The sequence below is a fragment of the Cebus imitator genome, unplaced genomic scaffold, assembly GCF_001604975.1.
Source record: "Cebus imitator isolate Cc_AM_T3 unplaced genomic scaffold, Cebus_imitator-1.0 Scaffold41, whole genome shotgun sequence".
In the NCBI taxonomy this organism is placed as follows: domain Eukaryota; kingdom Metazoa; phylum Chordata; class Mammalia; order Primates; family Cebidae; genus Cebus; species Cebus imitator.
The window spans coordinates 7172476-7194538 of NW_016107356.1; the positions used below are offsets into that span (position 1 = coordinate 7172476).

The 22063-nt window shown below is 36.9% G+C and overlaps 1 protein-coding gene across 10 annotated transcripts in view; it reads left to right on the forward strand.

The window, feature by feature from the left end:
* Positions 1 to 22063, forward strand: part of TTC3 (tetratricopeptide repeat domain 3) — a 127121-nt gene that overhangs the window by 56645 nt on the left and 48413 nt on the right. For all 10 annotated transcript variants that reach the window (XM_017526232.2, XM_037737665.1, XM_017526233.2 and 7 more), the window contains 10 exons: positions 2124 to 2204; positions 4180 to 4292; positions 7759 to 7879; positions 10736 to 10858; positions 11485 to 11586; positions 12998 to 13090; positions 13736 to 13800; positions 14802 to 14938; positions 16024 to 16350; positions 19782 to 20033. In XM_017526232.2, the coding sequence (XP_017381721.1) occupies positions 2124 to 2204; positions 4180 to 4292; positions 7759 to 7879; positions 10736 to 10858; positions 11485 to 11586; positions 12998 to 13090; positions 13736 to 13800; positions 14802 to 14938; positions 16024 to 16350; positions 19782 to 20033 (1414 nt within the window). The remainder of the gene's footprint in view (positions 1 to 2123; positions 2205 to 4179; positions 4293 to 7758; positions 7880 to 10735; positions 10859 to 11484; positions 11587 to 12997; positions 13091 to 13735; positions 13801 to 14801; positions 14939 to 16023; positions 16351 to 19781; positions 20034 to 22063) is intronic.

Below are 22063 nucleotides of genomic sequence, written 5' to 3' on the forward strand. Positions count from 1 at the left end.
AAAGGACAAGTTTTTGAAGGAAATTAAAAGTGCTACTTCAGTGAACACATAAATGACAAGAAGGTGAAACAACTTTCTTGCCAATGTGGAGAGTCTTAGTGGTCTGGATAGAAGATCAAACCAGCCACAACATTCCCTTAAGCCAGAGCCTAATCCAGAGCAAGGCCCTAACGCTTCTATTCTGTGAAGGCTGAGAGAGGTTGGGAAGCTGCAGAAGAAAAGTTTGAATCTAGCAGAAGTTGGTTCATGAGATTTAAGGAAAGAAGCCGATTCCATAATGTGAAAAGTGCAAGATGAAGCAGCAAGTGCTGATGGAGAAGCTGCAGCAAGTTACCGAGATCTAGCGAAGATCATTGATGAAGGTGGCTACACTAAACAACAGATTGTCGATGGAGACAAAAAGTTGGAAGAAGATGCCATCTAGGACTTTCATAGCTAGAGAGAAGTCAATGTCTGATTTCAAAGCTTCAAAGGACAGCTCATTACTCATTAGGGGCCGATACAGCTGGTGACTTAAGTTGAAGCCAGTGCTCATTTACGTTCCAAAAATCCTCAGGCCCTTAAGAATTACGCTAATTCATTCTGCCTAGAGCTCTAGAAATGGAACAAAAAGCATGAATGACAGCACATCTGCTTATAGCATGGTTTACTAAGTACTTTAAGCCCACTGTTGAGACCTACTGCTCAGAATAAAAGATTCCTTGCAAAATACTACTGCTCATTGACAATGCACCTGATTGCCCAAGAAATCTGATATACATGTACAAGGAGATAAGTGTTGTTTTCATGCCCACGAACACAATATCTATTATGTAGCCTATGATCAAAGAGTTATTTTGACTTTCAATTCTTATTATTTAAGAAACATATTTTATAAGGCTATAGCTGCCTTAGTGATTCCTCTGTTGGATCTGGGCAAAGTAAATTGAAAACCTTCTGGAAAGGATCACCACTCTAGATACCACTAAGAACATTCATGATGCATGGGAGAGATGAAAATATCAATATTAACAGGAGTCTGGAAGAAGTGAACTCCAGCCCTCATGGATGACTTGGAGGGGTTCAAGGCATTAGTGGCGGAAGTCACTGCAGATGTCGTGGAACAAGCAAGAGGAACTAGAATTAGAAGTGGAGCCTGAAGATGTGACTGAATTGCTGCAATCTCTTGATAAAACTTGAATGGATGAGAAGTTGCTTCTTACAGATGAACAAAAAAAGTCGTTGCTTGAAATGGAATCTACTCCTTTTGAAGATGCTGTGAATATTGTTGAAATAATAAACTTAGTTGATCAAGCAGTGGCAGGATTTGAGAGGATTCACTCCAATTTTGAAAGAGATTCTAGTATAGGTAAAATGCTGTCAAACAGCATCACATGTTACAGAGAAATCTTTTTTGAAAGTAAGAGTCAATCAGTACAACAGACTTCATTGTTGTCTGATTTTAAGAATGGCCACAGCCACCTTAATTTTCAGCAACCACCATCCTGAACAGTTAGCAGTCATCAATATCAAGGCAAGACCATCCACCAGCAAAAAGATTATGACTCACCAAAGCCTCAGATGATCATAAGCATTTGTAGCAATAAAGTTTTTTAAATTAAGGTGTGTACATTGTTTTATACATATAATGGTACTTCACACTTAATAAAGTATCACTTAAACATAACTTTTATATGCAGTAGGAAACCCACAAGTTTGTGAGACTCACTTGATTGTGATATTTGCTTTATTGTGATGCTCTAGAACCGAGCCCACAGTATCTCTGAGGTATGCCTCTAATAGCTAGGTAAATGTCTTAATCTGTCACTAGTACCTCTTATATGCAAAATAATATGACTTTAATTAGAAATTATTCTAATCTATTGTGAACCATGCCTCAAGGAACTTTGAGACAGTTATTCTGTGTTTTAAATAGTGTATAATTGCTTTATTAGGACAAAAATCCCTTTTCTAATTTGATTTGGACAATCATATTGATTAGTGAGATTTTATGACGATCATTGATTAGTAAGATTGATTAGTGAGATTCTATTATACTTTTTCTGTTGTGACTAGAAGATTAGTATGATGCAAATGGAGCAGAATTATGTTCAGATTTTTAACTGAGGCATTTTTATTGACAGCAACTGAACCTGGCTATGATTAACTATGTCTTGGTTGTCTATGGACTTGCTGTTTCTCTCCTTGGAATAGGGCAGCCTGAGGTAAGATTTGTAACAGAGGTAATAAACAATTAAAATGATATTGACATATCTTATAATATTTTTCTCATTTTGACCCATTTCCTTCTCTGTACCTCTAATAATTTTGTCTGGAATATCTCAGTTTAATTTAGTTTGTGTTTTTAAAGAAAAGAAAAAGGCTTTGCCAGGCAATCATTGGGAATCCACTTTTTATTTGTATAAAAAGTAAAGAATGTAATGTATAGATAGATTTTAGAAATGTAATCTTGACGGAAAAGCAAGTTGGAGGACATAAACATTGTGATCCCACTTATATACAGTTTGGAAAACATAACAGTACTATGTACTGCTTATGAATACCTGTGCATATTGTAAAAAAGTGAAAAAATATAGATTATGTTTATATCAAATTTAAGATAATGGCTGCCCTTAGTGATGGCATGAGGGAATGGAGCTGGGGAGGCTTTGTGTTATGCTGTTTTCCTAGAAAAACAAAGGTAACAACAATAATGTTAGCATGTTAGCATAATGTTAGCATCTCTTATTTATAGGTAGAAAGTACTTGGGTATTATATTATTTCTAGATTGCAGGCTTCCTATAACTGCATGTAGTCAGTGTATAGACATGAGCTCCCAGGATTTCCATTAGACATGCTCCTGCCTTGCTCTCCTGGAATGTTCACCTACCTATACTGTTCGGCATTATAACTTTGCTTTCTGAGGTTTTGAGTTTGCTATAAATGTTGAAATGCTCTAAAATGACCTAAAGTATAATAAATAATTTGGGTTCTGTTTTTCCCTGTCTAGATGAAGGTTTAACCCACCTTCCTAAGTAGTCTTTTACGTTCTGTTCTCTCCTGGAAGTCCACAGTGCCCAAGGTTTTTTTTTGTCACAGATTAATAACGTCTTCCATGAATGCTAATTCTATTTTCCAAGAGACAGTTGGAAACAGGACTTCAGGATTTTAATTTTATTCCTGACAGAATAATAATAAATATCATATTTTACCTTATTAGAATTGAAGAAATAATTTATTACATTTGTGATTTAATATAAAATAGTGAGTGATTTGGAAAAACTGATTGCTCGATGTTTATTTCTTTTCTTCCTGCATGTAGGTCAGAAACTTAATTCCTAGCTTTCTGGTTTCTTCCTAAAAAAAATGGTCATTTATAACATACACACACACAGACACAGATAGACACACAGACACACATATACACATACATTGCCTTGGAACAAATTTAAAAAAAAAAAAAAAACAAGTGTTATAGTAGAACTTATATGTTTAAAAGAATTTCATCAGAGGACAGCCCTTGCTTCAGACATTTTTAGAATGCCTCCTTTGGAACTGATCTGAAAGCTTCATTTTATAGTGACATTTCTTTTTTTTTCACTCACAGTAGGGTTACCAGTATTTCTTAGAACTAAATATCTTTTGGATGTTTTCTAAAAGCAAAATTCATTCAACTTTGGTTTTTCACTGTTGAGAATATTCAAAAAAGAATGTACTCTACGCTATGTTAAGTTTTTACTGAGGGACTGTTTTTAAGACAGAGCTTTCATCTGTCTTATGCTACAAAAGACTGTGACAACATCATTGGAATGGCATTCCTTCCAGGGGAGTAGCACTTAATAGGATCTATGTTACGGTGCATTTACACCAAAATTAGCCTTTAAAAAAGAATACACACAATTTTACTGTTTTTAGTGTTAGCCAACACACATCAGGCCCTTAGTGTGTACTAGTAAATGCTTATAGGTTGATTGATGTGTGCAGCAGGATTGGTTTGGTTGTGTCTCTGAATAGCCATATGATTAGAAATTTATATAATTCCTAAGAAAATGAAACACAGAGGTATAATTTTGCCACAGGAATTTGGGGATATGCAGTTGCTATTTTAATATTAAAAAAAAAGAATCAGCCTTCAGATAAAACTTATTCCAGTATTTCTGTTTGTATGTAAGTGATCATTGTTTTCACTGCTATTGAAGGAATTATCTGAAGCTGAAAACCAGTTTAAGAGGATTATTGAACACTACCCCAATGAGGGACTTGACTGCCTGGCCTACTGTGGAATTGGAAAAGTATATTTGAAAAAAAACAGGTTAGTAGAAATGACACTACTTTAAGCTCTAGGCTGGTAACTCATTTAAAATCCAGTGTGATAGTGATCCATTTTCTGGAATTATTTTGATATCTCCTCTGTAGCACACTATCATAATTGTTGATTTACTTTGAGGACCTGGCGTTTCACTGTCAATATTAATTGTTAAAGCAAGGCTAGTCATTGTAGTTCTTGGTACTTCCTGGTTTTGAATCTGATAAGAAAGTCAACAATACAATTATTTGACATTAAAGACTTAATAGTCTTTAGTATACATCATCTATAGGTAGTGAATGAATTGATATTAATTAATGCTTTTAAAATCTGATTACATAATTTTTTTGGTTTAATTATTTAAAAAAATCTGTATGAAGATGGTTTTAAATAGGTTTTAAATAAGAGGTATATATGTGTTCAAAGACATCATGGGTCAGGAATAAAAATCTCCCCTCTGCACTCTACTGTAGTTGTCATCCTTACTCACAGTTTAATATTGAAGCTGTTCTCAGCCGGGTGTGGTGACTCACACCTGTAATCCCAGAATTTTGGGAGGCTGAGTTGGGTGGAACATCTGAGGTTAGGAGTTGAAGACAAGCCTGGACAACATGGTGAAACGCCGTCTCTACTAAAAATACAAAAATTAGCTGGGCGTGGTAGTGGACACTTGTAATCCCAGCTACTCGGGAGGCTGAGGCAAGAGAATTGCTGCCTCCCAAGTAGGGAGGTGGAGGTTGCAGTGAGCCGAGATCACACCACTGCACTCCAGCCAGGGCTACAAGAGCGAAACTTTGTCTCAAAAAAAATTGAAGCTGTTCTCTAAATGCCTCATATCTCGTAGACTTGTCTTCCCAAATTTCAGTATGTCCCTGAGGGGACAGGATTATTTCTTGAGCTTTAAAAAAAGAAAATCTCTGTTTCTGACAATATAATGGTAGACAGGTTACTTTATAAAGAAATAATTATTGACTGATTGAATATTATTCATAATTTTTAATTATTTTTCAATTTTCATTTAACTTCTTAGGGGAAATTTTATGAGATTTTGGCAGAACCCCCACCCTCTCATTATTAGAATGTGCCTAGAACCTCCTTTATAGATTTATTAAAATGAAAGAAAGCTTTTTTTTGGCTGGGTGTGGTGGCCCATGCCTGTAATCCCAGCACTTTGGGAGGCTGAGGCAAGTGGATCACTTGAGGTCAGGAGTTCAAGACCAGCCTGACCAACATGGCGAAATCCTATCTCTACTAAAAATACAAAAATGAACTGGGCATGGTGGCGTGTGCCTGTAGTCCCAGCTACTTGAGAGGCCAGGGCAACATTAAAGATTTAATAGTCTTTAGTATACATCATCTATAGATAGTGAATGAATTGATATAAATTAATGCTTTTAAAATCTGATTATATAATTTTTGGTTAAATAATTATTTAAAAAAATCTATATGAAGGTGGTTTTAGATAAGAGGTATATATGCCTTACCACTGTGTTGGTCAGGCAGGAGAATTGCTTGAACCCAGGAGGCGGAGGTTGCAGTGAACTGAGATCACACCACTGCACTCCAGCCTAGGCAACAGAGCCACACTTCATCTCAAAAAAACAGAAAGTTTTTATTTTACTTCATGAAATTACTGTCTGTCTTAGCTGAGCTATATTAGGGATCAAGTAGATGCAGGGAAGGTAGAGACTTAGCAATCACCTTTACAGGAATAGCAAATGAAACTAATTTAAAAGTTTAGTATAGGGCCGGGCATGGTGGCTCACGCCTGTAGTCCCAGCACTTTGGGAGGCCGAGGTGGATGGATCACGAGGTCAAGAGATCGAGACCTTGTGGCCAACATGGTGAAACCCCGTCTCTACTAAAAATACAAAAAATTAGCCGGGCATGGTGGCACATGCCTGTAATCCCAGCTACTTGGGTGGCTGAGGCAGGAGATTCGCTTGAACCCAGGAGGCGGAGGTTGCGGTGAACCAAGATTGCGCCATTGCACTCCAGCCTGGGCAACAAGAGCAAAACTCCGTCTCAAAAAAAAAAAAAAAAAAAAAAAAAAAAAAAAAAAATCCAAAAAAAAAAAAAAAAAAAAAAAAAAAAGTTTAGTATAGATTGTTTAGGATATACACCCATTTGATATAGTGGTTACATGCAAATTCACAAGGTCTAGAAAAATTACATAAATGTTTAGAATCATGGAGATTGTGCAAAACTAGAAAGTCTTTGCCATATTGAAAAGCGTTTACATTTAATTTCTGAATAATATGGTGTGGGACTAAATAGCTAATACGCTATTTTTTGATGTTGTAATATGCAGTTTCTGCTTTGAAATCCTATGATTTATTTTTTATGGTAGATGGTGGTCTAGCTTTTCTGCACATGAACCTTACTATAGCTATAGGCAATATAAGTTTTTAAATTGGGAAGTCATTTCAGGATTGGAGAAGGCAAGAAACTCTTCTCCTGTATGAAGAGAAGAATAAAGACTTAACATTTTTTTTTTTTCTTGAGACAGAGTTTTGCTCTTGTTGCCCAGGCTGGGGTGCAATGGCACAATCTCGGCTCACTGCAACGTCCGCCTCCTGGAGGCGATTCTTCTACCTCAGCCTCCCAAGTAGCTAGGATTACAGGCATGCGCCACCACGCTCAGCTAATTTTGTATTGTTTGTAGAGATAGGGTTTCACTATGTTGGTCAGGCTGGTTTTGAATTCCTGATCTCAGGTGATCCACCTGCCTTGGGCTCCCAAAGTGTTAAGATTTCAGGCATGAGCCACCACGCCCGGCCTTGGTTAACTTTATAATCCAGTACTTTAGTATTCTTTCATTGAATGGACTGTGGGAATCTATTGACATTATTTCTTCAACTTGTGAATCAAATCAGAAGTAAAACATTTTATATTTACAGTTAAAGCAATTTAAATACACATTTAAATATTTGCTTTGTTAAAATAATTCACTGTTTTACGGTTGAGAGAAAATATCCAGAATACATGATGCCTTAAATTTTTTTTTTAGCAGAGAAATTTTTACTACCATTGTCCTGATAGAGTCAAATTTTTTAAAATTCCACTATTTATAAATTATTAGCTGAAGTGGAGGTTTGCTATTTCTCTATAAGAATCTACTTTAATTAGTTTAATTAGTGAAACAAATAAAGATTGAACAGATGATTCACTTTTCTGTTTTAATTGTCAGAAACTTAAAAAAACAAATATCAACTTTAAAAGAAATAGTGTACACCCACCACAATAAAGCCAATGTCCAGGATGAGTTGTTTAATGTCTATTACTTTTATAGCAAACAACAATAGTGACTTTATTTTTTTTAAAGAAAATATAGGTTACATTGAATATTGCTGTTCAGTGATTCATTAACTGTATTCTTCCCAATAAGCTTGAGATCTTTGGTGACTTTTGTTGTGGGGATTGAAAATACCATTTTACATCTTTAATGACTTTTTCATAATTACGACTTTAGATTTCTCGAAGCTCTCAATCACTTTGAGAAAGCAAGAACCTTGATTTATCGTCTTCCTGGAGTGTTAACTTGGCCCACAAGTAATGTGATTATTGAAGAGTCTCAGCCAGAAAAAATTAAGGTAACCATTTATTTTTGCAGAGTGTTTCTTATGTGAATGCCCATCTGCATTGACTGACTCAGGTATCAGGAGGCAGGGACGTCGGAGTACTCCATCCCCATCTCCCCCACATACATTTCCCCTCTACAGTCTAATGAGAATCTCTGACATTTATTGAATGTTTTCTATGAGCCCGTCACGTATCTTCCATTTATCATTATGCTTAATCCTTACAGAGCCCTGTGCAGGGGGGGTACTGTGATCATTTGCACTTTACAGATGAGAAAGGTTAAGTTTAGAGAGGTGAAATGATGCACTCAAGGTGAAACAGCAAGCAAATGGTGATCCTGGGACTTGAGTCCAGGCATTCTGACTTTCGAGTATGCGTGATCATGCAGTATGCTGGACTTGGTTGTACTTAGAGAAGGTATAATATTGTTGTTTCATTATAAAGTTGTCACAGTTATTGAGATGGTACTTGAAGATTCAGAAAAATAGAAATTTAGTCTCATATCCAGACGCATAAGGTTGCTTTGCTTATTCTAGAAGGACTTACATGTGAATTCATTAAAATAGCTTTTACTTGTAGTGAACTCTCACATGTACTCAGAACTTGATTTTGGCTGAAGCTTTTAAAACCACAGAAGTCAGCTCTTACCACTCAATAATAAAAGGACAAATAATCTAAGAGGTAGACAAAGGATCTGAATAGACATTTCTGCAAAGAAGATATACAAATGGCCAATTAGCACATAAAAAAATATTCAGCATCATTAACTGTCAGAGAAATACAAATCAAGACCACAGTGAGATACCATTTCACACTCACTAGGGATATGCGTAGACAATATTGGCAGGGATTTAGAAAAACAGGAACATTCAGACATTGCTGGTGGTGATGTACAGTGATGCAGCTGCTTTCGAAAATAGTCTGGCAGTTCTTCAAACAGTTAAACGTAGTTATCATGTCTCAGTGCATTTGTGTTGCTATAAAGGATTACCTGAGGCTGGGTGATTTATGAGGAAAAGTTAGCTTATGGTTCTGCAGGCTGTATAAGAAGCATGGTGACAGCATCTGCTTCTGGCGAGAGGCTCCAGCAGCTCCTACTCATGTCAGAAGGCGTAGGAGAGCCAGCCTGTAGAGATCATTTGGTTAGAGAAGGGGAAGTACCAGGCTCTTTTTAACAACCAACTCTCTAGGGAACTAATGAAGTGATAACTCACTCACCTCAGAGAGGGAATTAATCTATTCGTGAGAGATTTGTCCCAACAAACACCTCTCACTCAAACACCTCCCACTATGCCTCCACCTCCAACACCAGGGATCAGATTTCAACATGTAGTTTGGAGGGTCAAACATTCAATATGCTAATATGGTATGCTAATACCAAATGACCCAGCAATTTCACTCGTAGGTGTGTACAAAGAAAGGAAAATATATTCTTATAAAAACTGGTACATGAATATTCATAGCAGTATTAGTTATAATAGCCCAAAATGGGAAATAGCCCAAGTGTTCATCAACTGATAAATGGGTAAATAAGTATTGGAACCTGGGAGGCTGAGGCCACAGTGAGCCATGATTGCGCCACTGCACTGCAGCCTGGGCAACAGAATGAGACTCTGCCTCAAAAACAGATGGCCAGGTGTGGTGGTTCATGCCTATAATCCCACCACTTTGGGAGGCCAAGGCAGGAGGATTGCTTGAGCTCCAGAGTTCAAGACATGCCTGGGCAACATGGCGAAACCCATCGATACAAAAATTAGCCAAACATGGTGGCACACACCTGGAGTCCCAGTTACTCAGGAGGCTGAGGTGGGAGGATCAGTTGAGCCCAGGAGGCAGAAGCTGCAGTGAGCTGAGGTTGTGCTGCCACTGCACTCCAACTTGAGTGACAGAGTGAGACTGTCTCAAAAAAAAAAAAAAAAAGTACTGATAACATGCGGGAGCATGGATGAACCTTGGAAAAATTGTGCTAAGTAAGAGAAGCCAAACCCAAAGGGTTTGTGTGAATCCATTCATTTGAAATCTCCAGAACAGGCAAATCTGCATATGGTGACAGAGAGTAGACAAGTGCTTGCTGGGTCTAGGAGGTTAGGGGAAGATGAGGAGGGACTGCTAATGCGTATGGAGTTTCTTGTTGAAAATGTTCTAAATTTGGATTGTGTTGATAGCGGTACACCCTGTGAATATGCTAAAAACCACTGAACTGTACACTTTATTTGAATTATATAGTGTGTTAATTGTATCTCAGCAAAACTGTTGTAAAAAATAAAACACAGAGATTCTTGGATTTTCCTCTCTTCATACAAGATTGGGATGGAGGCAGAGGAGCTGTTGATAACAAAAAGCCAGCCCTGGAAGCATGGCATGAACCTCTTGTGGGCTTCATTAGCAATGGAGTAATTCTCTAGGGAGTCCACAACCAACAGTGGCAGAGATGCAAGGAGGAAGATGAATGGGAGTGTTAGGATCCTGGATGAGGTGCTGTTGGGCAAGAGGAGTGTGGTAAAGTCCTCAGGATTACCCTAAGGGTTATTCCGTTTTACTTGACTTCCTCTTAATGCTTATGGGAGATTTCTGAGAGCTGTAAATTTTAAAATGCGATTTGATGATTGTAACAGGACAAAATTTTGATTCTGTCAAAATTCTGAAAATTTTGTTCAGTTCTCTTTTTAAATCTCTCCTATGTCTCTGTATCAGCCTTCATTTTTAAAGGAAAAACTTTAAAAGTTGTATGTAGTTTGCTGTTGGTGAAAAAATTTAGTCATTCCTATGCTGAAAATATTTTGATGTCATGTGGTTATTGAAATCACAAGCATTTTTATTGACAGATTAGTATTATAATGGTATCGTTTTTATTTGTTTTGTTTTAGATGCTGTTAGAGAAATTTGTTGAAGAATGTAAGTTCCCTCCAGTGCCAGATGCCATTTGTTGCTATCAGAAGTGCCATGGATATTCTAAGATCCAGATTTACATAACTGATCCAGACTTTAAGGTAAATAATGAGCATACAGTAGTAACTTGCAAAATCATTCCTTTCTCAAAACAAATTCTGTAATTGGAGGCACCCAGGTTCTCTGGCTAGTTAGCAGTTTTGTGTCCTCTTGTCCATCCCATTCTCTGGACGTTTTTAGGTCTGCATCATCTCACATGGGAACTAGAGCCACTGTCGTAAATACTGTGGGCTGGGGTAGTGACCTGAGAAGGCAGGCTGGCTCATTTCTTTTCTTCTTCCAGCTTCCTTAGCAGGGTAGGAAACAACATGAGATTGTTACCTCTGATTTGTTGCAGTTCCGATCTCTCATAAAATTTGAGTCCAGAATCTAAAGGTCATTGTGATCACTGAATTAGCTGCTAGAGACCTCAATTTGAGATCAGTCTAGCACTTAATTAAGCTATACTGATTTATTCAAGAAGATAGTAACTGTCCCTGTCCTATTGTCCCACTGTCCCTGGTTAGTAATTCAGATGGAATAATGTTTATAAAATATTTGATATAAAGAATAATGCAACTTTATGCTGTGGAAATAAATGTTGGTCAAGCTTTCTCTATGTGTGTTGTAGTGAGTGTGTGTGCAGAGACATCTTTAAATATTAATTAAATTTTTTTCAAAACCCTAGGGTTTTATTCGAATCAGCTGTTGCCAGTACTGTAAAATAGAATTTCACATCAATTGCTGGAAGAAGTTAAAAACTACAACCTTTAATGATAAAATTGACAAGGTAAAGCATAACAAGATTGTCTGAATTTTTCAGTATACTTACTGTATTCCCCCCTGCCAAGGATTCCTTCCTACACATTCTGCACGTAATTAGAAAGTTATAAATTATAACTTCAATAATAAAGTGGAAAATTAGGTTTTGTTTTTATTTATACAATTATAAAGGCAGTAACCATAGAGGCTTTGTTTTTTTTAAAGAGACAGGTCTCACTGTGTTGCCGAGGCTAGAGTGTAGTGGTGCAGTTGTAGCTCACTGTAGCCTCTGACTCCTTGACTCAGGTGATCCTCCTACTTCAGCCTCCCAAAGTGCTGGCATTATAGGCATGGGCCACTGTGCCAGGCCCCACATGAAAGTTTTGATGGGGAATTAAGAGTTTTCAAAACGAAAATAGGATGAGGTAATTTGTACTAAGAAGTCAACTCAAAACAAATATTTTTAATGTTGGGAAAAAGAATCAACTTCAATTTTAAACTGCCATTTCTCACCAGGGATTTTCTTATTATCAAGATAATGGTGTTAATTACCATTAAGTAGACATACATTGAGGGAAGGTACAATATTACAATATTACTTGTATTCATAGAATATGTTTCTGATCTATAGAAACTGTGGACTTTTTCCTACACTGCATAGGCTTATGCAGTCACTGTTCTTATTGGGGAAAGAATAAGGCAGTTGTACTAGGTGTCTGCTAACAATAGCAATTACTAAAGTTTGGTAGAAATAAATCCTCACATTTTGTGCATATTCACATAATTAAGAATGTAATAATATACGTAAATAACAGTCACCTTTGAGTCACTTCTGCTATGTCTTTGGCTTACCTAAATTGAGTTTCTCTAGTGATACTCCCTCTTTTATTGGTCTTAACCATTTAAATATGCTCTGTAAATTAATCGGCTTTCACCAGGATATGCCAGAGTAATATACAACCCAAATATCTTGTGGCATACATTCAGAGAGGTTTGTTTTTTGCTTACATGACTTGTCCTGCAGTTCTGCAGTTGCATGGGACTAGGCTGTAGCAGTTCTATTCTGTGTGGCTCTATTCTTTGTTTCTCAATCCATGTTGAAGAGTGACCCATTTCTGGACCGTCATCCTGTGTCAGAGGAAAAAGAACACGTCCAGTCTATGAAGTGTTGTTTGTTAAACTTTTTGCCTAGACATGTGTATGACACATCTGGTCACTTGCATTGATGGCTTATGGTCAGACCCACACCTGGAAGTGTATTTTTCCTACATGGAAGCTTTAAATTTGCATGGCAATGAGTAGGGATTTTCACCACTTCCCTGAAGATGGTTTTAGTCCATATTTTGACTGTTCTTAGTGGTAAAAATAGCATACATGTATAGATTTTTCTCCCCAGACATAACATTTTTCTTTTTCCTTTTTTCTTATTTTTTTAATAGGATTTTCTTCAAGGAATATGTCTTACCCCTGACTGTGAAGGTATCATTTCTAAGATTATCATCTTCAGCAGTGGTGGTCAAGTTAAATGTGAAGTAAGTAATAAAGGGAAACTTATTAAATAGGTAACCAAAATGTTTGCACCTTTTGAAACATGATTTGAATTTGTAGAAGTAGTATAATTTGGATTTTTTCCAGGAAAGAAACAGTTACTTCATTTAAGAAAATACAGGAAGTACTCTGATGTGAGAATGCTTCATTGTAATGAAAGCATTCTAATATTTTATTTCTTAATAGGAAAAGAAGGCTTCTTACATCTTAGTTTTACTGTTTTTATTCTTTTTGATAACTCCATTTTCTTAAACCCAGTAAACTTTTGGGAATTTGTGGGTATGCAGGTTTTTAGGGAGGGGGAAGTGTCCTGAGGGATTATCTTTAACTTCATGACATGGGAGTGGCAGGAGTGGGTAGTTGTAGTAATTTAATTTGCACTGTATTAGATTGTCTGCTTACTCTTGATTTTTTAAAAACTTTTTCCTAAAATGTGTCTACTCTCTTGTTCCTCTGCAGTAAATTATTTTGCTTATGCTTTCTGGGCTTTTGTCTGGGTCAGAACATCATCACTGTTCTCTATCAAATTGAACATTGTGTGTGTTTCTGAAATACTTGTTACTTGTGGTTTTGTGCTTTATGTCATGGGAGTATGAGACAAATTTTGGATGTCTTTGTTTTATTTAAAGTTTGAACACAAGGTCATAAAAGAAAAGGTTCCTCCAAGACCTATTGTGAAACAGAAATGTTCTAGGTAAGATTTTTAACACTCAATCGGTGGTTTGATGATGTCTCTTATAATATAATTCTAGTGAATGCAGATGTCTAAATTGTGCCTTTTTTTAATTGGCTGTGTGTACATATATCCAAATAAGTGTTTTTTTAAAATGATTTTTATGGAAATTTAAAACTTAAAGAGAACTAGTCTAGAATGATTAAATACTAAAAACTTGATTCAGATTTGTTTATCTAGTGGTTGAATTTATAAGTAAAATTATAACATCTGATGCTGTGAAATTACATGTTTGATTAATAGATTTGGCATTTATATATAAAGTATATATTTTGCTCTCAGTTGTTGAAACTTTAATTCCGAAAGCATATTTTTCTTTTTCTCTCTCTTCAATAAACATTTTGAACCTATGACTACTTTTTACCCTGAAATACTTAATGTATTGTCTAAATTACTTACTTCTCTATAGGTTTTTGTTTAGATCAAATAATTTGAATTCTTTTTTCTTTTCTTTTTGGTACTGCATGTTTTTCTAAGAAGTGATTATTTTTCATCATTTGTGACTAAGAAAAAGCAAAAGAAAAGATCAACAGAATTATTTGTTGAAGAGAATTCATTGTAACCAGATCAACCAAATTATAGTGTTGTGGGTCATTATTGAAATGTGAAAACTATATTTTACTATGAGATCGTTCTTAGAAATGAGAGTTTACATGAATTATTTTACAGAGTAATTTGTACTATTTCTGTTTACCCTATGAAGTAACTTACATACATGGAAGTGACATCTATACAATCTGTAGACTGCATCCTTAGACATTACTTAATCATTGAGGTTCTTGTTTTCATGAAACAAGTACCCTTATATTGACAATACTGACAGTTTCTTATATTGAATGGAAGATGTAGGCCGGGCTCTATTTAAAAAGGAAAACTTCGAATGTATTGCTTGGAAGACAGCTTCTACAATAGTCAAAGGAAAACAGTTCATTGAATTATCACTAATTGTAACTGTTTATCAGCCTAGAGAAACTAAGACTGAAAGAAGACAAAAAATTGAAGAGAAAGATCCAAAAACAAGAAGCAAAAAAATTAGCACAAGAAAGAATGGAGGAGGACTTAAGAGAAAGTAATCCACCCAAAAACGAAGAGCAGAAAGGTATGCAGAAGCCCAAGGCATGATAAGAATAATATAGTCTCACTTAGAAGTACAAATATAAGCATCTTACTTGCCTTATATTCTTTGTTATTGAACTGAAATAAAGATTTCAGTTAGTAGTTTAATACTATTACTGTCTTCTGTTACTCGACACGGAGTTGTGTTGTGTGAAGGGCACTGACTTTAGAAGCAGTACCCAGGAATTCCAGCATTAAGCCACTATTAACTGTGAACAAACTCTGTCAGTTTCCTCATCTTGGAAGTGAAGGTGGACATAATGTCTGACCTGTGTGTTGTATTTACAGTGCCCTATAAATTCTGCCATGCGGTTTAAGTTCCAAAATGTTGAGCTATAAATCAGCTGTGAATTATCTGTATTAATGCTGAATTCCAATTAAGAGGCAGTTTGCAAAAGGTACCATAAAGAGGACCTAGTCTAGCCTTCTACTTTACGCTTATCTTGTCTTCATTCCCCCATTAGCATGGGAGTGTCTCATTAGTAATTTTTCTGTTCCTGTGTACATGTTGGCCAGTATGTTTATTTTCAGTTTTGAATTGATGTATGTTTTCTTCACATTCTGCTATTTGAATGGCTGTGTTTCCAAAGTGAAATATTTTTTACTTGCTGTGTTTTTTTTAATCTGGTGTTCCATTAATGTTTCTCAAATCAATCAAAACTATCATTCTAAAAAACCTTTCAGAGATTGTATTTTAACTTTGCATGCTTGATGACTAAACATGTTTACTGTATATAAAGTTAAGGTATTTGATGAGGTTGGGTTACGATTGTTGAAGGAAGTAGCCATATTTTAGAGAAACTAAGTTTTAAATACTACAATATGGTGGTTCAGAATGAAGGATATAAAATGCTTACTTTTGATATGTTTATTTTAGTGTGCGCTTTCATGTCTTTTCAAAAGTATTGTTAAATGTTTATTTCTAATTAAAGTTTCTTAAGTTGTTTATGCAAAACAATATACTCAATCTGAATTATATTTTATATTATGTAATTTTACATTATTTCTAAGTACATATCGTTTGAATTAGTCCTATTTATCGCTTTAATCATTGTTATTTATTCTTAGAAACTGTAGACAATGTTCAGCATTGTCAGTTCATTGATGACAGAATTCTACAGTGCATAAAGCAGTATGCTGACAAGATTAAATCCGGCATACGGAATACAGCCACACTTCTCAAAGAATTGCTTTCTTGGAAAGTTTTGAGCACAGAAGACTATACAACCTGTTTTTCTAGCAGAAATTTTCTAAATGAAGCAGTGGACTATGTTATTCGTCACTTGATTCAAGAAAAGAACAGAGTAAAGACAAGGATATTTCTGCATGTTTTAAGTGAGCTTAAAGAAGTGGAGCCCAAATTAGCCACCTGGATCCAAAAACTTAATAGCTTTGGTATGTCCCTTTATATTCCAGAACAATATACTTGAGTAGGAAGGGGAAGTGTAGGTCTCTGAATCATTGTCATTTTTCTGTCATATAATTTATAACTTTAAATGCAGGACTATAAATTTGTATGTCCATCGATGATAGACTGGACAAGGAAAATGTGGCACATATACACCATGAAATACTATGCAGCCATAAAAAATGATGAGTCCATGTCCTTTTGTAGGGACATGGATGAATCTGGAAACCATCATTCTCAATAAACTGACACAAGAACAGAAAATAAAACACTGCATGTTCTCACTCATAGGCGAGTGTTGAACAATGAAAACACATGGACACAGGGAGGGGAGCATCACACACTGGGGTCTGTTGGGGGGTGGCTAGGGGAGGGACAGTGGGGGGTGAGGAGGTTGGGGAGGGATGACATGGGGAGAAATGCCAGATACAGGTGATGTGGGATGGAGGCAGCAAACCACCTTGCCATGTATGTACCTATACAACAATCCTGCACAGTCTGTACATGTACCTAAAGTACATTTAAAAAAAAAAGAAGAAGAATGCTATTCCAGTCGCAGCTACTTGGGAGGTTGATGCAGATGATTGCTTAAGCTCAGGAATTTGAGACCAACCTGGCAGGGTTGTAAGACCTGTCTCTAAAATTTTTTTTTTTAAATTTTTAAAAGAACAAAATATATGAAGGTCTTTAAGGAACAAAAAAAATTATTACACAATTTTTAGGTTATTTTATATGTAGGTTACAGTATACTTTTTCAAAAGATATAAACAATGGAATGACCAGTCAATAAAGACATCCAGACCACCTATATTAGACTAAACTGTAAATGTGTAGATGTGTGAACACTAAGCACAGGTGCACAACCATGAGTGAATAACACATCCTGGAGTCTGCCCTCTGCCCAGGAGCTGGGTTGAGAAGAAAAATCTGTAATTCAGACTCTTTGAAGAAAAATTTAGAGGGAAGAGTGGGTGAGATTAATTGCTCAGGGTCACCTAAGACAAATCTGTAGAGATTAAGAGAAACATATCCTAGGGTTGGACTGGGCTATGGTAAATCACAGTCTTATATAACCCTGTTACTCTGTTCTGACTTTACTAATTTGGCTGGGAGAAGGGAAGAGTGACTAAGACCCCTGCCCTACCCAAAGCAGGCTCTTTGCCTAAGGCTATGCAGGACTGCGGAAGGCAGCTTCGGATGCAGTTGTTGTGTAACACTAGGTAGGGATGCTTTGGGCACTATTTATCTTAGTGACTGGAAAGCAACTGGCCTAGCATAACAGTTTATTCAGTTGGCCACTGTTAGATAAGAGACTAAAGGGAGCCACAGGAAAAAGGCAGGGTCTTTTAGCAGCAGACCAGAGAAAGGGGCCTGCCAAGCCTCTGCGAGCCATCCCACCTGCCTGAATTTTTAGCAACATGGGGCTATTAGAATTTTAAGGTTTCAGAGAAAATGTTGGTCAGCTTCTGCCAAGAGAAACAAAGTAACATGGCAGCAAGCTTAGCATAGTTAGACAGCTGAACATCCCTGCTTTGAGCATAGATCCTCATGGATTTGTGGTCTCGGAAAGTTACTTTTAAATGATAAGATTGTCACTAGTGAATATCAAGTAAGCAAATTATAAAGTTATTGCTTACTTTAACATGCTTTAGGAGATGCTTGGGACTAGAGAAGTAGGTTTGCCTGAGTTATGCTACACGGTCAAGACTGCCAGCCACTGTTCATTCAGGTAAACATAGTGCCTAAGCCTTCCAGCTCGCTGGCAGGAAATGGTGAACATGTCTTTTGATATAAACATGTTTATTCTGAAGATTAAAGGTATCATTTTAATAAGGATATATGTATACTCTTTAAAGTAGCAATTTTTATTTAAAGTTGTGAGATGAGTTCAAGCATGTTAATTAGTAAGGCTGTTAGTACAGCCCTGATGTAAAATGCACACTTACATAAATAATAAGTAAAGCAGTTTTCAATACTTCGAATTTTACTTCTCATAAAACATCTATAAGGTGAACTTACATCATGCGCATATGTCACGTAAGAGAGATCAGTTTATATGTTCAACAAAACATGGAGGGAGGAAAAGAGAGAGGAAGGGAGGGAGGGAGAGAGAGAAATAACAGAGCACTAGTGAGAGAAATTTGACATTTCAGTAGTGAACACTGCCTGCCTGCATTCCCAGCATTGAGTACAAGCTGACGTGGATAAGGAATGGGAATGTGCTATTTCTTAATTGGGCTCTTACAAATCTACTATAGCGTGAGTATCTTATATGGTCCCTGATTCTGGTGTTTAAAGATCCTAATTTTCCTGCAACACGATCTCTGCAAGCTAACTCTTTAATCTGGAAGCAAGCAGCCTAGGGTAATTTCGACTGAGCAACCTCTGCTTCATTTGTTGACTTCATTTGTCAACTAAGGCCCTCAGAAGAAGTGACCATTTTGTATTGGAGGCATGATGGAGAAATTGGACAGAGCCCCTTTTTGCTTTTTGGTGGCTATTCATCAGGAGTGGGGCCTCACCGTCTTTTCAGCAGGAGCATGTATGAGATTGCAGTCACCCTGTTTTCTAATTTGGAGGGTGGAGATAAAAGCAGGCATGCTGACCACCTTGAATTTTGTAGAGGAGGGTAAGGACCCACACTTCGGGGAATAAGGAGCCGTTATCCTCTTTTAGATGCATTTGGGAAGATTTTGCATTATTGTTGATGTTTTGTTACTATGGAATCCATATAAAAAATCAAAATCTTGCAAGTTTGTACTAATTGGAATGAAAGTCATTATGAATTAGTGAAAACATCATTTGGATTTTTTTTTTCTTTTTTTTAGAGATAGGCTCTTGCCTTATCACCCAGGCTGGAGTGCAGTAGTGCCATCATAGCTTACTGCAGCCTTGAACTCCTGGGCTTAAGCAGTCCTCCCACCTCAGCCTCCCGAGTAGGTGGGACTACAGACATTTACCTCCATGCCTGGCTAATTTATTTATTTTTTTATTTTTGTAGAGATGGGGGTCTTGCTATGTTGCCAGGGCTGGTATCGAACTCCTGGCCTCAAGTGAGCTCCCAGCCTTGGCTTCCCAAAGTGCTGAGATTACAGGCCTAAGCCACCATGCCTGACCTCATTATTATATTTTTAAAGGAATTTAATGCCATATTTTCATCTCCTAGGTCTAATAAAGGTAACTGTGATAGTAGAAGGCATTGGCCCACATTATTCAAATATAATAGATAAGAATTATTATAATTAGCCTAACAATGTTAAATGGTGTTTCTAAAATGCATAATAACTTGAATGAATCTGTTCTCAACTATTCAAATGTTTTTGCTGAAAATATAAGCAAATTGTAGTCAGTTGCTTTCATAGATGTGAACCTCAATAATTTCCTTCCTCTTCTGATTTGAATTTTGTTTTTATTACAGGCCTAGATGCCACAGGACCTTTCTTTTCTCGTTATGGAGCATCTCTTAAACAGCTTGATTTTAGCATCATGACTTTCCTCTGGAATGAGAAATATGGTCATAAACTAGCCTCTATTGAAGGAAAGAAACTTGATTATTTCTATGAGCCAGCGTCATTGAAGGAAGCCCGTTGTTTAATATGGCTGCTGGAAGAACACAGAGACAAGTTCCCAGCATTGCATAGTGCTTTAGATGAATTCTTTGATATAATGGGTATGTTGACTGAGTTTAGATTTACTTTACATTTAATCTTAAGGGGAAAAAAAATCTGTGAAGGACCTACGTTATTTAAATATATAACAAAGAAAATAGTGAAAATTATTATGGTACAACCAGTTTATGTGGGGAAGTTAGTGATTAACAATAGCAATTTTTTTATATATCATGAAGCTTTTTTACTTTATCAGCTATTGAGATACTCAAATGTGGGTATGTTATGCTGACAATACACGATGTTCTTCCTGCCTTCAATATTTTCACAGCATCATGGGAAAGACTGCATGTCACATTGACAGAATCTATTAGCAAGCAGTTTGATCTGTAGCATTTTAGAAAACATTGGCCTGCAGAAGTAGGCGATGTTTGCAGAATCTGGAATGGATAGCACATTTTAATGGGAAGAGCCTAGAACTGGGGATCAGGAAAAGTATTTGTGGCACAGCTTCTTCCTTAGTTTAGTTCACTAAAAACCTGTGGGCCCAGTGCTAGGTGTTGAGAAGGAATTCAGAAATGCTTATACTTGTCTCTGCCCTCGAGGACCTTGTGTTCTAGAAAAGAGAGTAAGATACATGCACTAATGACAGTAACGTGGTAGTAAGCTCAATAAGGGAGGGCCAGAGGAAGTGCCAAGGGCATCAGAGTAAGGACCCAATATTTCCTTTCTCCCTGGGAGAGAGGAAAGCCATGGTGCAGGGGTAGAGTCTCAGATGGGCTGTGAACGTGAAAGTGGAATTAGAAAGCTGGGTGTTAGGGCTTATTTGGAATTGGGGTGCCTATTTAGGTAATGGCATGGAGTGCAGCTTGTACTAACTAGCTAGCTAGCAGCTAATTCCTTCTCTTCTCTTAGATCTTAATTTCTGCATTAAAATGAGATGATTTGGAGCCAGTGACCTGTGTGGTCCTGTTTTACTTAAAAATTCTAATATTCCTAATTCTAAATTAATAATAATTTATTACCTTTCCTACTACATGAACATGTTACGATAATCCCCAAGTCTCTCATAATCAGAAGTCTCCTTTATGAATTTTTAGGAGTTAGACTTTTAAATGTCATGCTGTTTGTTTTAAAGGGTACATGAAAAGATCTGGCTTTGTACGATCGTGTCACAGATGATAAACTTCCAATGCAGTATAAGGAAGCGGAAACCTTACTTTTGACAACAAAAGTTCTTAGAAAAGAGCATACTCAAATACAGATGGCTTTATCTTTCCAGAATACTGCTTCATGACTGACGGTGACATGCTGCTTGACAGCCCGAATTTATTGCCATCAGTTTGCGGCTGATGGTAATAAAAGCTGTCCTGGGACTGAGCTTACAAAACCTGATGCATATTTGGATCACAAAACAAGACAACTAAAAAGGACACAATTCCCTCTCAGCGGACACCTGTTCTTTAACGTGTGTTCCCTACATAAAATACACAGCACTTCTGGCTGCCACTGTTTCTCTGTTTCTAGTCATGACATCAGAGGCCAGTAATCAAATTGTTGGCAATCCCAATGTATTCTCAAGTCCAGTAGCCTTCTGCCTTCATCCCAGACATTTTCAGTTTTATCTCTTTATTTAAAAGAGTGGTTATATTTCTTAAAACTTTTCAAAATACACTGATCTTGTAGATCGACAGCATCACCACTGCTGTAATAATTGAGAGCCCCGACTTTTCTCCTCACCTCTGTCATGCGTGATTCCCTAGGGTATTTCTATGAGACAGCCAAAGGGCCTCTGAAAGCGTATGACTGAACCCACCTGTCACATCCTGAGACCTGTTTCTCCTCAGTTTCTCTCAGTCACTAACATTGTATATCTAGTGTTTAAGCAGGAAGTCCTGTAATTAGTCTCAATTCTTTCTTTTCTGTATTAATAGTATAACTTGTTTGTCATTGGTCCAAATGAGCTTTGTCTTTGATCTGTCCTTTCCTGTCCATCCCACTTCCCACGTCCAGGACCTTGGTTGTCTTTCCATAGTCAGACTACGGTAGTAGCCTCCAAACTGGTCTCCATGCCTCTAGACTCTCCCACTCT